The sequence below is a fragment of the Amphiprion ocellaris genome, chromosome 22 (assembly GCF_022539595.1).
Source record: "Amphiprion ocellaris isolate individual 3 ecotype Okinawa chromosome 22, ASM2253959v1, whole genome shotgun sequence".
Classification (NCBI taxonomy): Eukaryota; Metazoa; Chordata; class Actinopteri; family Pomacentridae; genus Amphiprion; species Amphiprion ocellaris.
Genome location: NC_072787.1, coordinates 26,222,928 through 26,238,659, shown reverse-complemented (window position 1 = coordinate 26,238,659; position 15,732 = coordinate 26,222,928). Strand labels below are relative to the sequence as shown.

At 37.6% G+C, this 15,732-nt stretch overlaps 1 protein-coding gene across 1 annotated transcript in view; it reads left to right on the top strand.

The window, feature by feature from the left end:
* The first annotated feature begins 2,727 nt into the window (after positions 1-2,727).
* rps6ka3b (ribosomal protein S6 kinase, polypeptide 3b) overlaps positions 2,728-15,732 on the top strand; it is a 73,955-nt gene continuing 60,950 nt past the window's right edge. Inside the window, exon 1 of the mRNA XM_055007105.1 lies at positions 2,728-3,118. Within this exon, the coding sequence (XP_054863080.1) occupies positions 3,056-3,118 (63 nt within the window). The 5' untranslated portion in view covers positions 2,728-3,055. The remainder of the gene's footprint in view (positions 3,119-15,732) is intronic.

Below are 15,732 nucleotides of genomic sequence, written 5' to 3'. Positions count from 1 at the left end.
CATCAGATCACAGAAAATCAAAAAATTTTCAGACAAATGGAGAAAAATGGGGTCGAGTTAAAATTACTAGTTGTCGTTTCTACCGCTGCCAGTAGGTGTCACTGTAAGGCTGAAAATGAGGTGATTTTATTCCTCCAAACTCATGGAAATGTTCTGAGTTTATCTACACAGCGTCATTTTGGTTTGTTTTCAAGATAATTTGAATAAAATGCAGCATTTCAAGAAACTTTGCTATCTAGAAACAAGTCAAGACAGAAGGAAAAATGGCAGTAAAGTCCAGTCTAATCAGTAAATCTGCATTATTTCCAGATTTTGTAACAACACAGTGACTCAACGTAAAACAAGTCTTAATCTTGATGAGAAACATTGGATTTCTTCAAATTAATGCTGAATTGATGCATCAGATTACAGCTTGTACTGCATTTCTGCATGTTTTTGCCTGGTATGCATTAAAAGTTTTAAGCTAATGTGGCTAAAATCTTAATTTTCTGTGAGACAAGCAACCACCACCCAGTATTCTCTGTTTAATGGGGCAGATGCTTCGATGTTTAATGTTATGTTGTTATGATGTTAAAGTTTAATAATACAACTAATTAAAAAAGGCCTGGACAAAACCAATGGAATGCTCATAATAAGACTAAAGAAATCTGTGATACTATAATTCACTTTCGTAATATTTTTTTGTGTCCAGGTCATTTATTTCAGAAGATTTTCCAAGAATAGGTTAAAGTTCAGGTCTTTCCACAGTTTCTTGTTATTCTGAAGTAAACCTGAATTCAAGAGTTTTAATTCCAACACTTTACAAGAGGAACTGAACATTTTTTAACTTTTGTCTGTAAGAATCTGGTTGAAATCTTGTAACCCCCCTCCAACCCCCCACCCCCCAACCCATAGGGAGCAAACCACTAGTTTTTGGCCGAGTACCATGGCTTTGGACTTGAAGGTGCTGACTCACATCCCAGCTGCTTCACACTCGGCTACAAACCACTTCAGTGCGTTCTGAAGGTCACAGCTTGGTAAAGCCAACAGTACTACATTGTCCATAAAATGCAGAGATGTGATCCTGAGGTCCCCAAACCCTCCTCACCCCGGCTGCACCTTGAGATCCATGAACACTTCAAACAAGATCGAGGACAAGGGGCAGCCCTGACGGAGTCCAACACCCAAAGGAAACATGTTTAACTTTGTGCCGTTCTCACTTTGGTTGTACAGAGACCAAATCAGTACTCCATACTTCCACAGTACCCCCTACAGAGACCCTCGAGGAACACGGTCATAGGCCTTCTCCAAATCCACAAAACACATGTGAACTGGCTGGTTCAACTCCCATGATCCCCTCAGCAGCTCTGCAAGTATAAAGAGCTGATCCACCGTTCCACGACCAGGATGGAATCCACATTACTCCTCCTGAATCCAAGGTTTGACAGTCCATTGGAGCCTCTCTTCCAGCACCCTGGATTAAACTTTCCCAGGGAGGCTGAGCAGTGTGATGCCATGATAATTGGAGCACACCCTCCAATTCCCCTTTTTAGAAATTGGAACCACCGCCCTGATCTGACACTCCACAGGCCAACGTTCACCTGGTGAGCGTTCACCTGGTGCTTTGTCACTGAGGAGTTTCTTGACTACCTTGGTAACCTCTACTACAGAAATGGGCAAAGATTCCTGTGAGTCTTCAGGTTCTGCCTCCTCAGCAGAGGATGTGTTAACACCTGGTCCAAGCCCTGCGTCCCCTTCCTGAGGTGTCGAACAGTTTGCCAGAACCTCCTCGAGACCCACCTAATGTCCTCCTCCATAGCTTCCTCTTACACATAAGCGGGTTTTCAGATGGCCACCCTGACAGGCACCAGTGACCTTCAGACCACAGCTCCTAACAGCTGCTTCTGCAAAGGAGGCTTTGAACATGGTCCACTCAGATTCCATGTAACCAACTTCAACAATGAAGGAGAAATTCTTCTTGAGGTGGAAATTGGAAACTCCACAGACAGGAGCTTCTGCCAGACTCCCCCAGTTCATCCTGATTACTAATACTTTTGAGGCTGCTTTGTGTCATTCTGAGGTAATGTTGTTTCTTTTTAAGGCCATATTCTGTCTTTTTGCAATTGTTTTGTGTCTTTTAAAGACAATTTTCTGTCTTTTTGAGTTGTATGAGTCTGAGGACATTTTCTGTCTTTTTGGGGTTGTTTTGTGTCTTTTTGAGGTTGTTTTGTGTCTTTTAAGGCAATTTTCTGTCTTTTCGAGATTGCTTTTTGGCTATTTGTGGTATTTTTGTGTCTTTTGTGGTCATTTTGTTTCTTTTTATTCTAGTTTTGTGTTTTTTGAGGTTTATTGTGGGATTGCATGTCTCTTTATGCTCGCTTTGTGTCATTTTGAGGTTGTTTTGTTACTTGCAGTCAGCTTGAATCTCTTTGTGATCATTTAATATTGTTTGGTGTCGTTTTTTGGGTCATTTTGTGTCTCTTTGTGATCATTTAATATTGTTTGGTGTCGTTTTTCGGGTCATTTTGTGTCTCTATATAGTTGTTTTGTGTCAATTAGTCATGCATTAAACGTCATACTTGTGTTTATTTGACTATCGTTGTTACCTAAAGGCAGCCTCCTCCTGGCGTGACGCGGGCGTGACGTAGCGCTCTGACGGACAGGTAAGCCGACACCGGCCGCCATATTGGGAAGTAGCGGAAGAGAGAGAGAGGTGGAGGGAGGAAGACTGAAGATAAGTCAATCAGTTTCCGAAAAAGGGCGTCCTCCTCCTCCTCCTCCTCCTCCTCCTCCTCCTCCTCCTCCTCATGTTTGTCTCTCCGGAGGAAGGGGCGGTCTCAGCGCCGCGGCAGATCCGGAATTAGCCCGTGGCCGCTCGGCTCCGCTCGGTCCGTCGCTCGGTCGGTCGGTCGGTTCGGTTCTAGCCGAGACAGAACCCGAAGCTCCGAAGAGCCAGAAAGAAGAAAAAAGAAGAAGGGGAAGGAGAGAAAGACGGAGGGAGGGACGAGCCGAGCGGGGCAGCACAGAGGAATAACCAGAGAAGAAGAGGGAAAAGTCCGGGCAGAAGGAGGAGAAGATGCCGCTGGCTCAGCTGGCGGATCCCTGGCAGAAGATGCCTGTAGGGGGGACGGCCGGAGAGGTGAGACACGCAGACACACGCTCCGCTCCGGGCCAACTCTCCGACAGCCCCGGAGGGCACTTTCAGTTTGGGCTGCAGCACCGTGGAGGCAGTTTTCTGTAGGAAATACCCCACACAGGGGCAGTTAATGCTCAGGGGCAACACGAGGAGACTTTAACTCACTGGTAGAGCTCAACTGACACCCAGGAAGCTGTTATAGAGGCAGCAAATGGGGTTAAAATACAGCAAAAGGTCACTTAAAACCACTGTACAGACTCAAAAAAACTCTAAAATCTTCATAAACAGTAAAATAGTGCTGCAGGACACATGGAAATGTGCAAAAAGTAAGTTTCAATCCTTGAAAAGTGAGTTTAAAATGTCATAAAGTGCAAAAAAGTGATGTTACAGTAAGTCAAAATTATATCATATTATTAATAACAGCCATTAAAGCTCCTATAGAGTCACGAAATGTCATTAAAATAACCCACAAAGTAGCTCAAGAACATTGTGGAGGCTTAAATATTCTCCAAAACCTTCATAAATAATAAATTAGTGCTGCAGGAAACCCTAAAAATGTGCAAAAATTACCAGAGGAAGGTCAAAAACAATGACAGCCATCAACTAATGTGATTTAAATACAGCATAAAGAGTCATAAATTCACTGTGAAACTCAAACAAGCTGTAAAACCTGCGTTAATACTGAATTGGTTCTCCACAACACACTAAAATGTGCAAAAAAAAAACATGTTTCAACGCTAAAAAAGTGAGTTGAAAAAGTCATAAAGTGCAAAAATGTGACATTGTGGTCAGTCAGAATTAGATTATACTTTTACTGACAGCAGCAGCTACACCTAAAGCTGCTATTGACTCACCAAATATGATTGAAAACCTTCATAAATAATAAATTAATGCAACACAACATGCTAAAAAAGCACTGAATTCTATTTTAACTGCATTTCAGTGCACAAAAAAAGGGTTGAAAACATGAAAAAGTTCATAAACGTGTCAATTTAAGCTTGTTAAAGGACGTTAAATTCAGCTCAGATCAGATTAAAACTCCATAAAGCTGCTACAGAAACACTAAAGTATCACAAACATGCAGTAATACTGTATATAGAGGTATTAAAGTACTTCTACAGGTGATAAAAACACTACAGAACACCACATAGTGTCACTATCATTTAATGTAATCTCTTCAGGGATGTATTTAAATGTCATAAAGTACAAAAACATGAGGACAGAATTGGTGAAATTGAGATGGAGCTTTATGGTGACTTCCAAACAGGATTAAAATACAGAATAAATTCACTTTAATTTACCTAAAAAATAAATTAGGACCACAAGACACAAAATCTCTTTAGAAATATCATGAAGTGTCCTAAAATGTGATAAAGTGCACTTAAAACTGGATTATATTATTAATAATAGCAGGATTTGATAAAAAGTCACAGAAATGTTGTTTTACTTGTTAAAAAAAACATTAAATTCACATTACAGGACACAGAAATACAGTAAAGTCACTAAAAGCCACGTTTAGCAGGAAAAACATGCGATGAAATGAGAAAATAGCATGAGCCATTTAATTGACTGATTTAAGTCGCATTTTAATGCCCAGAGGGACAGAATTATTTATTATTATATTAAAAGCATCCTTAAATCTCCCAGGATGTTATTACTGTATAAAGAAATATTAAAATACCTTAACAGATGCTGCAAATATGTTCAAAAAAGAGCATTATGGTGCGTTTCAGTGCTAAAAAATAAGATTTAAAACACCATAAAGTAAAGAAATAGTAAGTAAAGAGAACTTTATCTTCACCGTGTCCTCTAATACCAACGTAAAAATCAGATTTTTCATGTAAAAATCTGTTTTGGATTGGTTTTTAACTGGTTTTGGATTGGTTTTTAACTGGTTTTGGATTGGTTTTTAACTGGTTTTGGACTGGTTTTTAACTGGTTTTGGATTGGTTTTTAACTGGTTTTGGATTGGTTTTTAACTGGTTTTGGATTGGTTTTTAACTGGTTTTGGATTGGTTTTTAAATGGTTTTGGGTTGGTTTTTAACTGGTTTTGGACTGGTTTTTAACTGGTTTTGGATTGGTTTTTAACTGGTTTTGGATTGGTTTTTAACTGGTTTTGGATTGGTTTTTAAATGGTTTTGGATTGATTTTGGAAAACTTTTGAACTTGGTTTTGGACTACTGGTTTTTCATGTGATTTTGTACTGGGATTTTACTGGTTTTAGATCAGTACTGTGGATTTGGATTGTCTGTTGCAGGATTCTTTGCTCTTTTGGGTGAAAACACTTCAGACAGAGTGCTGGACTAATATTGATTGAATAATTATTGGTTTATGTTTGGTTTTAGTCTGATTTTTGTCTGGGTTTTTAATGGAAAATCACATTAAATATCAGATTTACCATTTTAGAGAAGTGACAAAATCCAAAAGAAACACCCTGATCATGTAAAAAGGCACTGAAAACGTGCAAAAATGCTGTTTTATTAAAGCATTGCAGCGGTTTTCTAGCCACATAATGATGCAATTCTGCAAAAAAGCTCAGTAATAATCATATAAATGTAAGCATTCTTTTGCAACAAGTGTATTCAACCCCAATTAAATCAGTCTATTTGTGCTAAATAATGGAGTTTTTTTCTTCTTCTCGCATCAAGAATCAGATTTAGACGCTTTAAGCTATTGTAAGGACAATAAAATTATGCTAAATTAGATTAGAAAACATTAAAAAGGGACACAAAGTGCACATTAGAAGCATTAAAGCACAGTTAGGAGCATAAATGTGACTATAAATCATGACTGGATGCAGCGAACGCTCAATAAAAGCTCACAAATGCATGAAATGTCGCCATACTCTCCGTAGAAGTAGATAAAAAGCTGCAGATGCTCGCAGGAATGTGACGTTCTGCTGTCAAAATGTGAAGAGGGTCTCAGTGTTCAAACGAGCCAAAATCAATCATAAATCAACATAAAAAGCTCCTATTTGCAGATTTTAAAATCAGTTTAACCTCATTGTTTTATGCTGAAATGATAAGAAAACAAATAAGAGCAGATCAACCAACCAGTCGACTAAAAAGTTCAAAAATATGAGAATAAATTCAGCATTTGGTTCCAAAAATACTCCAAAAATAAACAATACTGGATCGTTATTGTCAATACTACTGCTTCTACTGCTGTTATTATTATTATTATTATTATTATTATTATTATTATCGTTATCTGCTTCTTTTAGCTTTGTAGTTTCTCACTGAAATTCCGGAGTCAAACCATGACCCTAGGGAGATTTCAGGGCTCAAGAAATGGACAGCGTTTTTCTAATTATATGGGCACTTCCAAGTAGAACAATCTTCTGGAGTTCTGCAGTAGTTGGTTTTCCTGGTATTTCCAGGAGTCGCTTCTCCAGTCCTTTCTTGATAAGGCCCAATGCTCCAGTTATGACTGGTATTGTTGTCACCTTCATTCCCCACATCCTTGTAACTTCAATTTCTAGATCTTTGTACTTTGACAATTTCTCAACTTCTTTGATGCTAATATTCCTTTCAGATGGGACTGTCATGTCAGTCATCAGACATGTCTTCTGATCTTTGTTCTTAACAATAATATCAGGTCTGTTGGCCGTTATCTCCCTGTCTGTGTGTACCGGCATGTCCCAAAGCACTGTGACATTGTTGTTTTCAGTAACTGTTTGTGGTTCATGCTCATACCATTTGTCTGCTGCTTGTAGGTGGTAGTGGTTATTATTATTATTATTATTATTGGTATTATTATTATTATTATTATTATTATTATTATTATTATTATTATTATTATTATTATTATTATTATTATTATTATTATAATTATAATAATTATTATTATTATTGCGTTATTAATGTGTCCATTTGGAGTTATTTTTGCGTCTTTTTGTGGGGTTTTTTTTGCATCTTTTACGATCGTTTTGTGTCTGTTAGGGATCATTTTGTGTCATTACCATCATTTTGTGGTATTTTGTATCCATTAGAGGTGATGTTGTGTCTTGTTTTGGTCTTTTTCAATGGTTCTACATGGGTTTGGAGTAATTTTGCGTCTCTTTATGGTCCTTTTTGTGTCTTTTACTATCATTTTGCGTCCATTAGGGGTCATTTTGTTTCTTCTTGTGGTCATTTTGCGTCATTTTTTTTGTCTATTTGGGGTGATTTTGTGTATTTTACTACCATATTGCGTCCGTTTAGGACATTTTGTCTCTCCTTACAGTCATTTGTGCTGTTTTGTGTCCATTTCGAGTTATTTTAGTGTCTTTTTATTTTCTTTTTGCACATTTTACTGCCATTTTACATCTGTTAGGGGTCATTTTGTCTCTCGTTACTGTCATATTGTGTTGTTTTGTGTGAATTTTCATTTTCCGGTGTGTCATAAAGTCAGTATACCGTCGCTGTGTCGCAGCGCTAAACTGATCTAGGGCTTTGTTTTCTTTTCCTGCTTAATGACTTATCACACTTTAGTGCATTTAACGTTGAAATGCTGCAAAAAAGTGTGACAAAGAGGTGATTACAGGTACTTTTTAAAAACACAAAAGGGCCTGAAATGATCAGAAACAGGTGGAGGTGAAGGAGTGGATTTAATTAGATTTCTGACACAGAATTACAGCTGCAGATTGTTTGACAGCTTGATGTCCAGAAACAGAGATATGAGCTGCTGTGTTCTCAGGTCCTTCCTTCCTCCTGCTGGGGTGTAGATCTTGATAAGCAGCAGCAGCAGGAGGGGGCGGAGCCTCGGCGACCGCACGATTCAGGAAGTGACTACGTCTCCACTTCCTGTGTGAGGCGTCACATGTCACATGGCCCGCGTGTAGGCAGACTGAATAATCAAACCTGATTCATGATAAGCGCAACCAGAGGAAAACGCTGAGTCACTGCAGGCTAACGAGTTCCCACGTTCACCAAGTCACCTTCAACCTGCCGCTTACACGGCGACTCCTTTATTATTTAACAGCTGCAGCGGAGTTACAGTCACTTTATTGAGTCACAGGTCATTTCATTTGGCTTTTTGAGCGAGAATTTATGTAAAAAAAGACAGATTTCAATAAAATAATATCAAATAACTAAAATATATATATAAATGACTCGTCTAATTCAACACAAATGCAGCAAATTAGTGCTAAAAGTCCCACAATTAGTGAAATTTAGATATTATTGGTGCAGTAAATGTGTCATGAACGTAAAAGGAAGCAAGAAATTTGGATAAACATTTGCTTTAATTAACTAAATTAAAACTGGCATGCTGATGAAAAATAATGTTGTCCATTATGGCGACTAATTGCGACAGCTTTACTACAGTTTATCGTGTTTACACATTGAATTATGGTCAATTTATTTTGGCTTTTTGGGAGAGAATTTATGTAAAAAACACTCTTTCACATCAAAATGAAAACAGATTTCTAAATATATTCAGTTTAATTTACAAAACAAACAAAAAACTCCAATTTATGAGCTGAAATGAGCAAATTTATGCTTGAACAAGACCAAAAAAGAAAAAAAAGTATTTTTTTTTTTTACACACCTTAGGGATGCAAATAATGATTATTTTCATTAATAATTGATTGTTTTGCATCTAAAATGCCAGAAAATGATGAAAAATACTTTCATTTTGTGTTGTTTTGTGTCAATTTGGAGTATGCATTTTGTGTCTTTAATGGTCCTTTTGCACATTTTTCTGTCTGTTAGGGGTCATTTTATGTAGTTTGTGTCTATTAGAGGTGATCTTGTGTCTTGTGTTCTTTTTCTAAAGTTCTGGGTCCCTTTAGAGTAGTTTTGCATCTTTTTATGGTCCTTTTTGTGCCTTTTAACATCTTTAGGGGTCATTTTGTCTCTCCTTGCTGTCATTTTGCATAGTTTTTTTTGTCTATTAGAGGTGATTTTGTGTCTTGTTGTTGTAGTTTTCTATGGTTCTGGGTCCATTGGGAGTAATTTTACATCTTTTATGGTCCTTTTTGTGCCTTTTATGATCATTTTGCGTCTGTTGGGGGTCATTTTATCTCTCATGACCATCATTTTGTGGTGTTTGTGTTTATTAGAGGTGATATTTTGCCTTGTTGTTGTAGTTTTCTATAGTCTGGGGTCCTTTTAAGGTAACTTTGCATCATTTTGTGGTCCTTTTTGCACATTTTAACATCACTTTGCATCCATAAGGGGTCATTTTGTTCCTTCTTGTGGATCTTTTGTGTATTTTGCGCTGCAGCTACAGATGACCGGCAGTTTTACCAGCAGGAAAATCAGTTTAGAGACTAAATATTTTCTAATACACTGCAGATTTTGACCACATTTCTGCTGAACAAAGCTCTTCTTCCCCCGAAACTTCTCGCTGTTGCTTTCTTTTAATTTCATTTTCATTTTCTGTGCCTCATCCACCACAGCGGCGGCTTCTACTTCCGCTAACGCCGCTCAGACGCAGCTATGATTTAGAAATCTTTAACTGTCGCTTGTGTGCAACCTTTTAAATCCTGACTTCACTCGTCTGTTTTGTGTTGAAACATCTTCCACGGCGTTCGACCTTCCAGCCCCTCAGCGGTGCGTCTGATAGCGGAGCCGTCGTACCGGCTTTTCTAGGCCACTGCAGGACAAAAAAAACACTCCGGCGCACAAAGAGGCGACGGTTGAAGATGAGGCGACGCTTCTGAGAGACTGTTTTGCCCCGAAGATAAAATCTGTGAAGAGCAAACGGGGGAGAAAATGCAGGAAAGCTGAAGGCCGGAGCAGAAAAAGATGAGCTGTAGCCGTGAACTGACTGCAGGATGGAAGTGAAAACATTTAATTAAGATCCCTGAGGGAATGCAGCTAATGATTATCTCCAGCACCGACTAACTGTCTGGTGGGTAAAGTGCCGGAAAACAATGAAAAATGACCGTTTAACCTAAATACCATCAGCAAAATGTAAATATTTTCACTTTAATATCATATATGACAAAGAAAATCATCAATTCCAAGCTGATGAGTTGAAAAATAAACTGGAAATCAGTCAGTTTTAACAAAAAAATCCTATTTTAGGAGCTGAAATTAGCAAATTTATGCTTGAAAAATAGAATAAAGTATGTTTTTTCATTCCTTAGGGGCGTAAATAACATTTATTTTCAATATTAGTTGATTGTTTTGTGTCTAAAATGCCAGAAAATGATGAAAAATACCCATTTAACCTAAATACCATCAGCAAAACCTAAATATGTTTAGTTTAATATCATATATGACAAAGAAAATCATCAGATCCAAGCTGATTAGTTGAAAGAAATAATGAAAATCAGTCAGTTTTAATTTCCCAGAGGGCAAAGTTAACCACTATAATTGATTTTTTTTTTTTACCCAATCGGCAGGTCAAACCCAAATATATTCAGTCTAATAAAAAAACAAACAAACATAAAAACCCTATTTTAGGAGCTGAAATTAGCCAATTTAGGCTTGAAAAACAGAAACACTTTTTTTTTTAATGTATCTTAGCGATGTAAATAGTGTTTGTTTTCATTATTAGTTGATTGTTTTGTGTATAAAATGTCAGAAAATAATGAAAAATTATCTCAGAAAGAAGTTGATAAATACTATTTTGTCTCTTTGAGGTCCTTTTGCATATTTTGTCATTTTCTATCATTTTGCATCAGTTAGAGGTCATTTTGCGTCTCGTTATGCTCATTTTGTGTTGTTTTGTGTCTATTAGAGATGATTTTGTGTCTTGCTGTGGTAGTTTTGTATAGTTCTAGATCCTTTTAGCGTAATTTTGCATCTTTTTATGGTCCTTTCTTCACATTTTACTGCCATTTTGCACTCGTTAGGGATCATTTTGTGTTGTTTTGTGTGCATTTGACATGATATTGTGTCTTGTTATGGTGGTTCCTCTATAGTTTTGGGTCCTTTTAGAATAATTTTACATCTCTTTATGGTCCTTTTTTCACTTTTTACTACCATTTTACATCAGTGAGGGATCATTTTGTGTTGTTTTGTGTCTATTAGAGGTCTCTTTATGGTCCTTTTTGTGCCTTTTATGATCATTTTGCGTCCATTAGGGATCATTTTGTTTCTTCTCGTGTCCCTTTTGTGTAGTTTTTTGACAAGACTTTGTGTCTTGTTGTTGTATTTTAGAGTGATTCTTCAACTATGAAAGTAGAGATGTATACATTTGTCCATATGGGCATATTTTTCATTTTGAGACTTAAATTAGGTCAACAGGTGAGCTCAGATTTCACAGATGCTTTTTAAATATCTATAGTTTGTGGTAAAGACAAAAAAGAACCAACAATATGCAGATTTCTGGACATTAAATATCATTTTTATGGACTTTCGGAACCTTTTCCAGCTTGCAGCTGCAATAAACCCAAAGCATTCTTTCTTCTCGCCATAAATATCTTCTAAATAATCGTATTTATCATGTTGAGTAAGCAGCACATTCCTTCATGCCGTCAGATTCCTCCGCTGCCTTTGTGTTTGGGTTTCGGCAGGAATCTGACTCACCGACAAACTCAAAGCCACCTGTCCTGGGTGTTGTCTGTAAACACCGTTTAAAACCAAAAAAAGCTCTGGAAAAGTGTTACAGTCTCACAGCATGGTGGTAAAATGTGCTGATCTGCATTCACGCTACAGCAAAGTAAGAAAAATGTCGGTTTATTTCAGAAAATCTCAGTTTGTTGCTTCTTTTAAGCAACGGCAGAACGGACGTGATAATCCACATTATCCCCGTAAGAACCTACAAATACAGTCATTTAGTTTCATCTTGTGCTCATTTTATGTCCTTTTTTGTCTAATTGGGATCATTTGATGTTTAATTGTGGTCATTTCCGATGGTTTGGTGTCTGTTTGTAGCATGTTTGCGTCTTTTTGTGGTCCTTTTTGCACTTTTCTATAATTTTGCATCCATTTGGGATGATTTTTCGTCTCCTTGTGGCTGTTTTGTGTCCACTTGGAGTTTATTTGCAGCTCTTTGCTGTTTTTTTGTGCCTTTTACTATAATTTTGCTTCCTTTTTGTCATTTGCTCTTGCTTCTCCTTGCTTGTGGTCGTTTTCTATGGTTTTGTGTCCATTCGGAGTAATTTTGCGTGTCTTTATTGTCCTTTTTCCACCTTTTACTAGCTTTTTGGGTCATCAGGGGTAATTTTGTGTCCATTCTTCCGTCCTGCCGAGGTTGTTCTAGGAAGGCTGCTGTGGACAGGATGAGAGGAAGAAGTTCAAACATCATGTGAGCGTTGCTTTAATATAGACTCACGCCCTGAACTGAAAACCACAGCCAGGCTCTGGAGAACATGCAGCGGCATCACTTCCTTTGACCTGGGATGCACTGTGCTTGTTGGCAGCACTGCCAGCGCCGCATATTTTTTACATAATGATCTCCGATTGCAACGCTGGCATGCTGCAGCTCGCAATAATGCTTATTAATGACGGATGGATGCAGAGGTCTGTGGTCCGACAGCATCATCTAGAACAGGGGAGTCAAACTCATTTTAGTTCAGGTTCCACATTCAGCCCAATTTAACCTCCAGTGACCAGTGAAATCACAGCATAAGAACCTATAAATAACCACAACTCCACATGTTTCCTTTGTTTTAGGGCAAAAAAAATACATTCTGAAATTGTTCATATTTAAGGAATTATCTTTTTACAAAACTTCATGAACAAACTGGAATTTCTTAAGAAAAGTCAGACAAAAAAATTCAAAACACAACAAAAACAAGACAAAATATTACTAAAAATGAGGCAAATGACTCAAAACAAAAAAAAGAGACAAAAAAATTAGACAAAACAATTATAAAGTGACAAAAAAAGGACAAATGACAAAAATGAGACAAAAAAATTACACAAATGATGCAAATGAGACCAAAAATGACAAAAGCGAGAAACAAAATGCCAAAAAAATAGACAAACAACACAAGCGTGACAAAAACCCCCACAAAATGACACAAATGATACACAAAACAACGAATAAAGCAAAACACAAAATGACAAAAAAAGACAAAAAACACAAGCGAGACAAAAAGGAAACAAAAAACGAGAAACAAAACGACAAAAATAAGAGAAACGATAAAAGTCAGACAAAAAAAGACAAAAACAACAAAAACAAGACAAAATATGACAAAAATGAGACACAAAATGACAACAGAACAATCTAGTATTTTACTTTATGATCCAAACAACTTGTCATGGTCTAGAAATTATTTTAAATTTATAGTTTTGCAAATTTACAGTCTGCAGTTAATGACTTCTGTAATTTTTGCTCTTTACAAAGTCGTCTTGAGGGCCGGATTGGACCCTCTGGAGGGTCGGTTTTGGCCCTCGGGCCGCATGTTGGACACCTCTGATCTAGAACCTGCATGCACCTATAGACTGTCTATTGAACATATGGAGTCTAAATGTCTGACCGAACGTTTACAGCTGAGATGTCTTAACCAGGGACAAAACTTCTGCAGCGATAAAACTCCTCGAAAACAAAGTCTGGCCTTCGTCGTCGACCTGCTTGTCATAAAAGCTGTCAGGCTGCTTCATCTTGATTCTTATTGGACAAAAACTACAAACAAAACAGCCTTCCTTTTCCACTGGCCCACTTTAGAACATATACACAGATCCTTACATTGTTTTGGTATTGATATACAGAGAAAATGAGTTAATGTAGTGTATTTTAAAGTGGATGGTTGGATGGGTCACTGAACAGACCTATTAGACACAGAATTAGTGGCCTGAGGCATCACAGCTCAGTTAAAAGAGTCCAAACAGGCACAGAATTATAGAAAACAACCTCAAAAACGACCGTAAAGAGACCCTAAGTTCCTTTAAAAAGACGCAACACAACCATAAAGACATGAAATGATCCCTGGTGAATGCAAATTGAATCCAAACTGGTGCAAAAGACCACAACAAGACACAAACTGGCCTTAAAGAGACACAAAATTGCTTATAATGGGTTCTAAATGATTAAAAGCGACCACAACACACAATACGACCATAATGAAATGCAAAACAACCACAAAGTCTCGTAGAATAACTGTAAAGAGACACAGAATGATCCCTAATGGATGCAAAATGACTCTAAACAGGTGCAGAATGATAGAAAATGACTATAAAGAGATGCAAAAAACCATGAAGAGACATTAAAAGGACCAAAGCAAGGCATAAAACCACCTCAAACTGCTGCATAATGATAGAGAATAACTGAATTAATGAGATAAAGTTTCAGGATTTTAAAAATGGCCATATCAATGCCATCAGTGCTGTGACCTTTAAAAAGTCCCACTTCTTCAGTAGAGATCATGTTGGGGGATTAAAAGTGTCTCCTCCAGTGGAAACACCAGTGAAGGTTCTCTAAAGGTTCCTCTACTCCTGTGGGAAAGTTCCAGCAGGTGGAAATTTGTCTGAAAAACCCCCTTTGCACCTCTACTCGCCACGATTTATGTCAAGACTCACCCTCTGAGTCACAACCTCGTCTGATGTGGCCTCAGACCCACAACACGTATGTACAGAGTCATGCATAGTCAGAGAAGAAAAATGCTGCTGAGCCTGCCTGAGAATATCACCGTTTTATTTGATTGAAAACCACCGTTAGACACAAAATGACCTCAAAGAGACACAGAACAACCACATAATGACACAAAATTATGCCTAATTGGTGCAAAATGATAGCAAAAGACCATAAAGAGACACTAAAGGACCACAAAAAGATAAAAATCGACCATAAAAAGACCACATAATGACACTAAAGTATCCCTAAATGGTGCAAAATTATAGTAAAACCATGGAGAAATGGAAGACAACCATAAAAAGACCAACAAAATGGTCTCTAATTGGTGCAAAATGATAGTACAAGACCATAAAGAGACAGTAAAGGACCACAAAAAGATAAAAATGGACCATAAAATGACTTAAAAAGAACCACATAATGACTCTGAAGTATCCCTAAATGGTGCAACATTCTAGTAAAACCATGGACAAATGGAAAACAACCATAAAAAGACGTCAAATTACTTAAATGAGCCCAGAAAGACATTAAAGGACCACAAAGTCATGGAAAATTACCATTAAAAAGAAGTTAAAATGACTTAAATGACCTCAGACACAAAACAACCAAAATGAGACACAAAATGATCCTAACTGGTGCAAAATGATAGTTAATAACCATGGAGAGACACTAAAAGACCACAAAAAGGTGGAAAACAATGATAAAAAGACAGAAAATGACCTCAGAGACACCAAAGAACCACATAATGAACAAAATGATCCCTAATTGGTGCAAAATGATGGTAAAAGATCATGGAGAGACACTAGAGGACCATAAAATCATGGAAAACCACCATGAAATGACTTGAAACGCCTCATTTTTCTTGCTGTAAACAGCCAGTGGATAGTTTTGTTGTCCTAATTGTTTAGTCGCTGTAGTTTGGCTGCTATCGGTGTCTGGATCTCAGCTGCTGGTCCAGCAGGAAGCAGAGCGGCTGCTAATCTGACTTACGTAACGCTAATTCATAGCTGTTGGGGCTGTTTGGTGGAGTTTTATGGACCCTGCTGATAAATCTCCGTCTGCTGGACTTTATTTTAAAGTCTGACTTTAACTTCAGCTCCATTGCTCCGTCTCAGGGAGGAAAAGGAGAGCATTTCAAAATAAAAGACTCGTTAAGCATCAAATA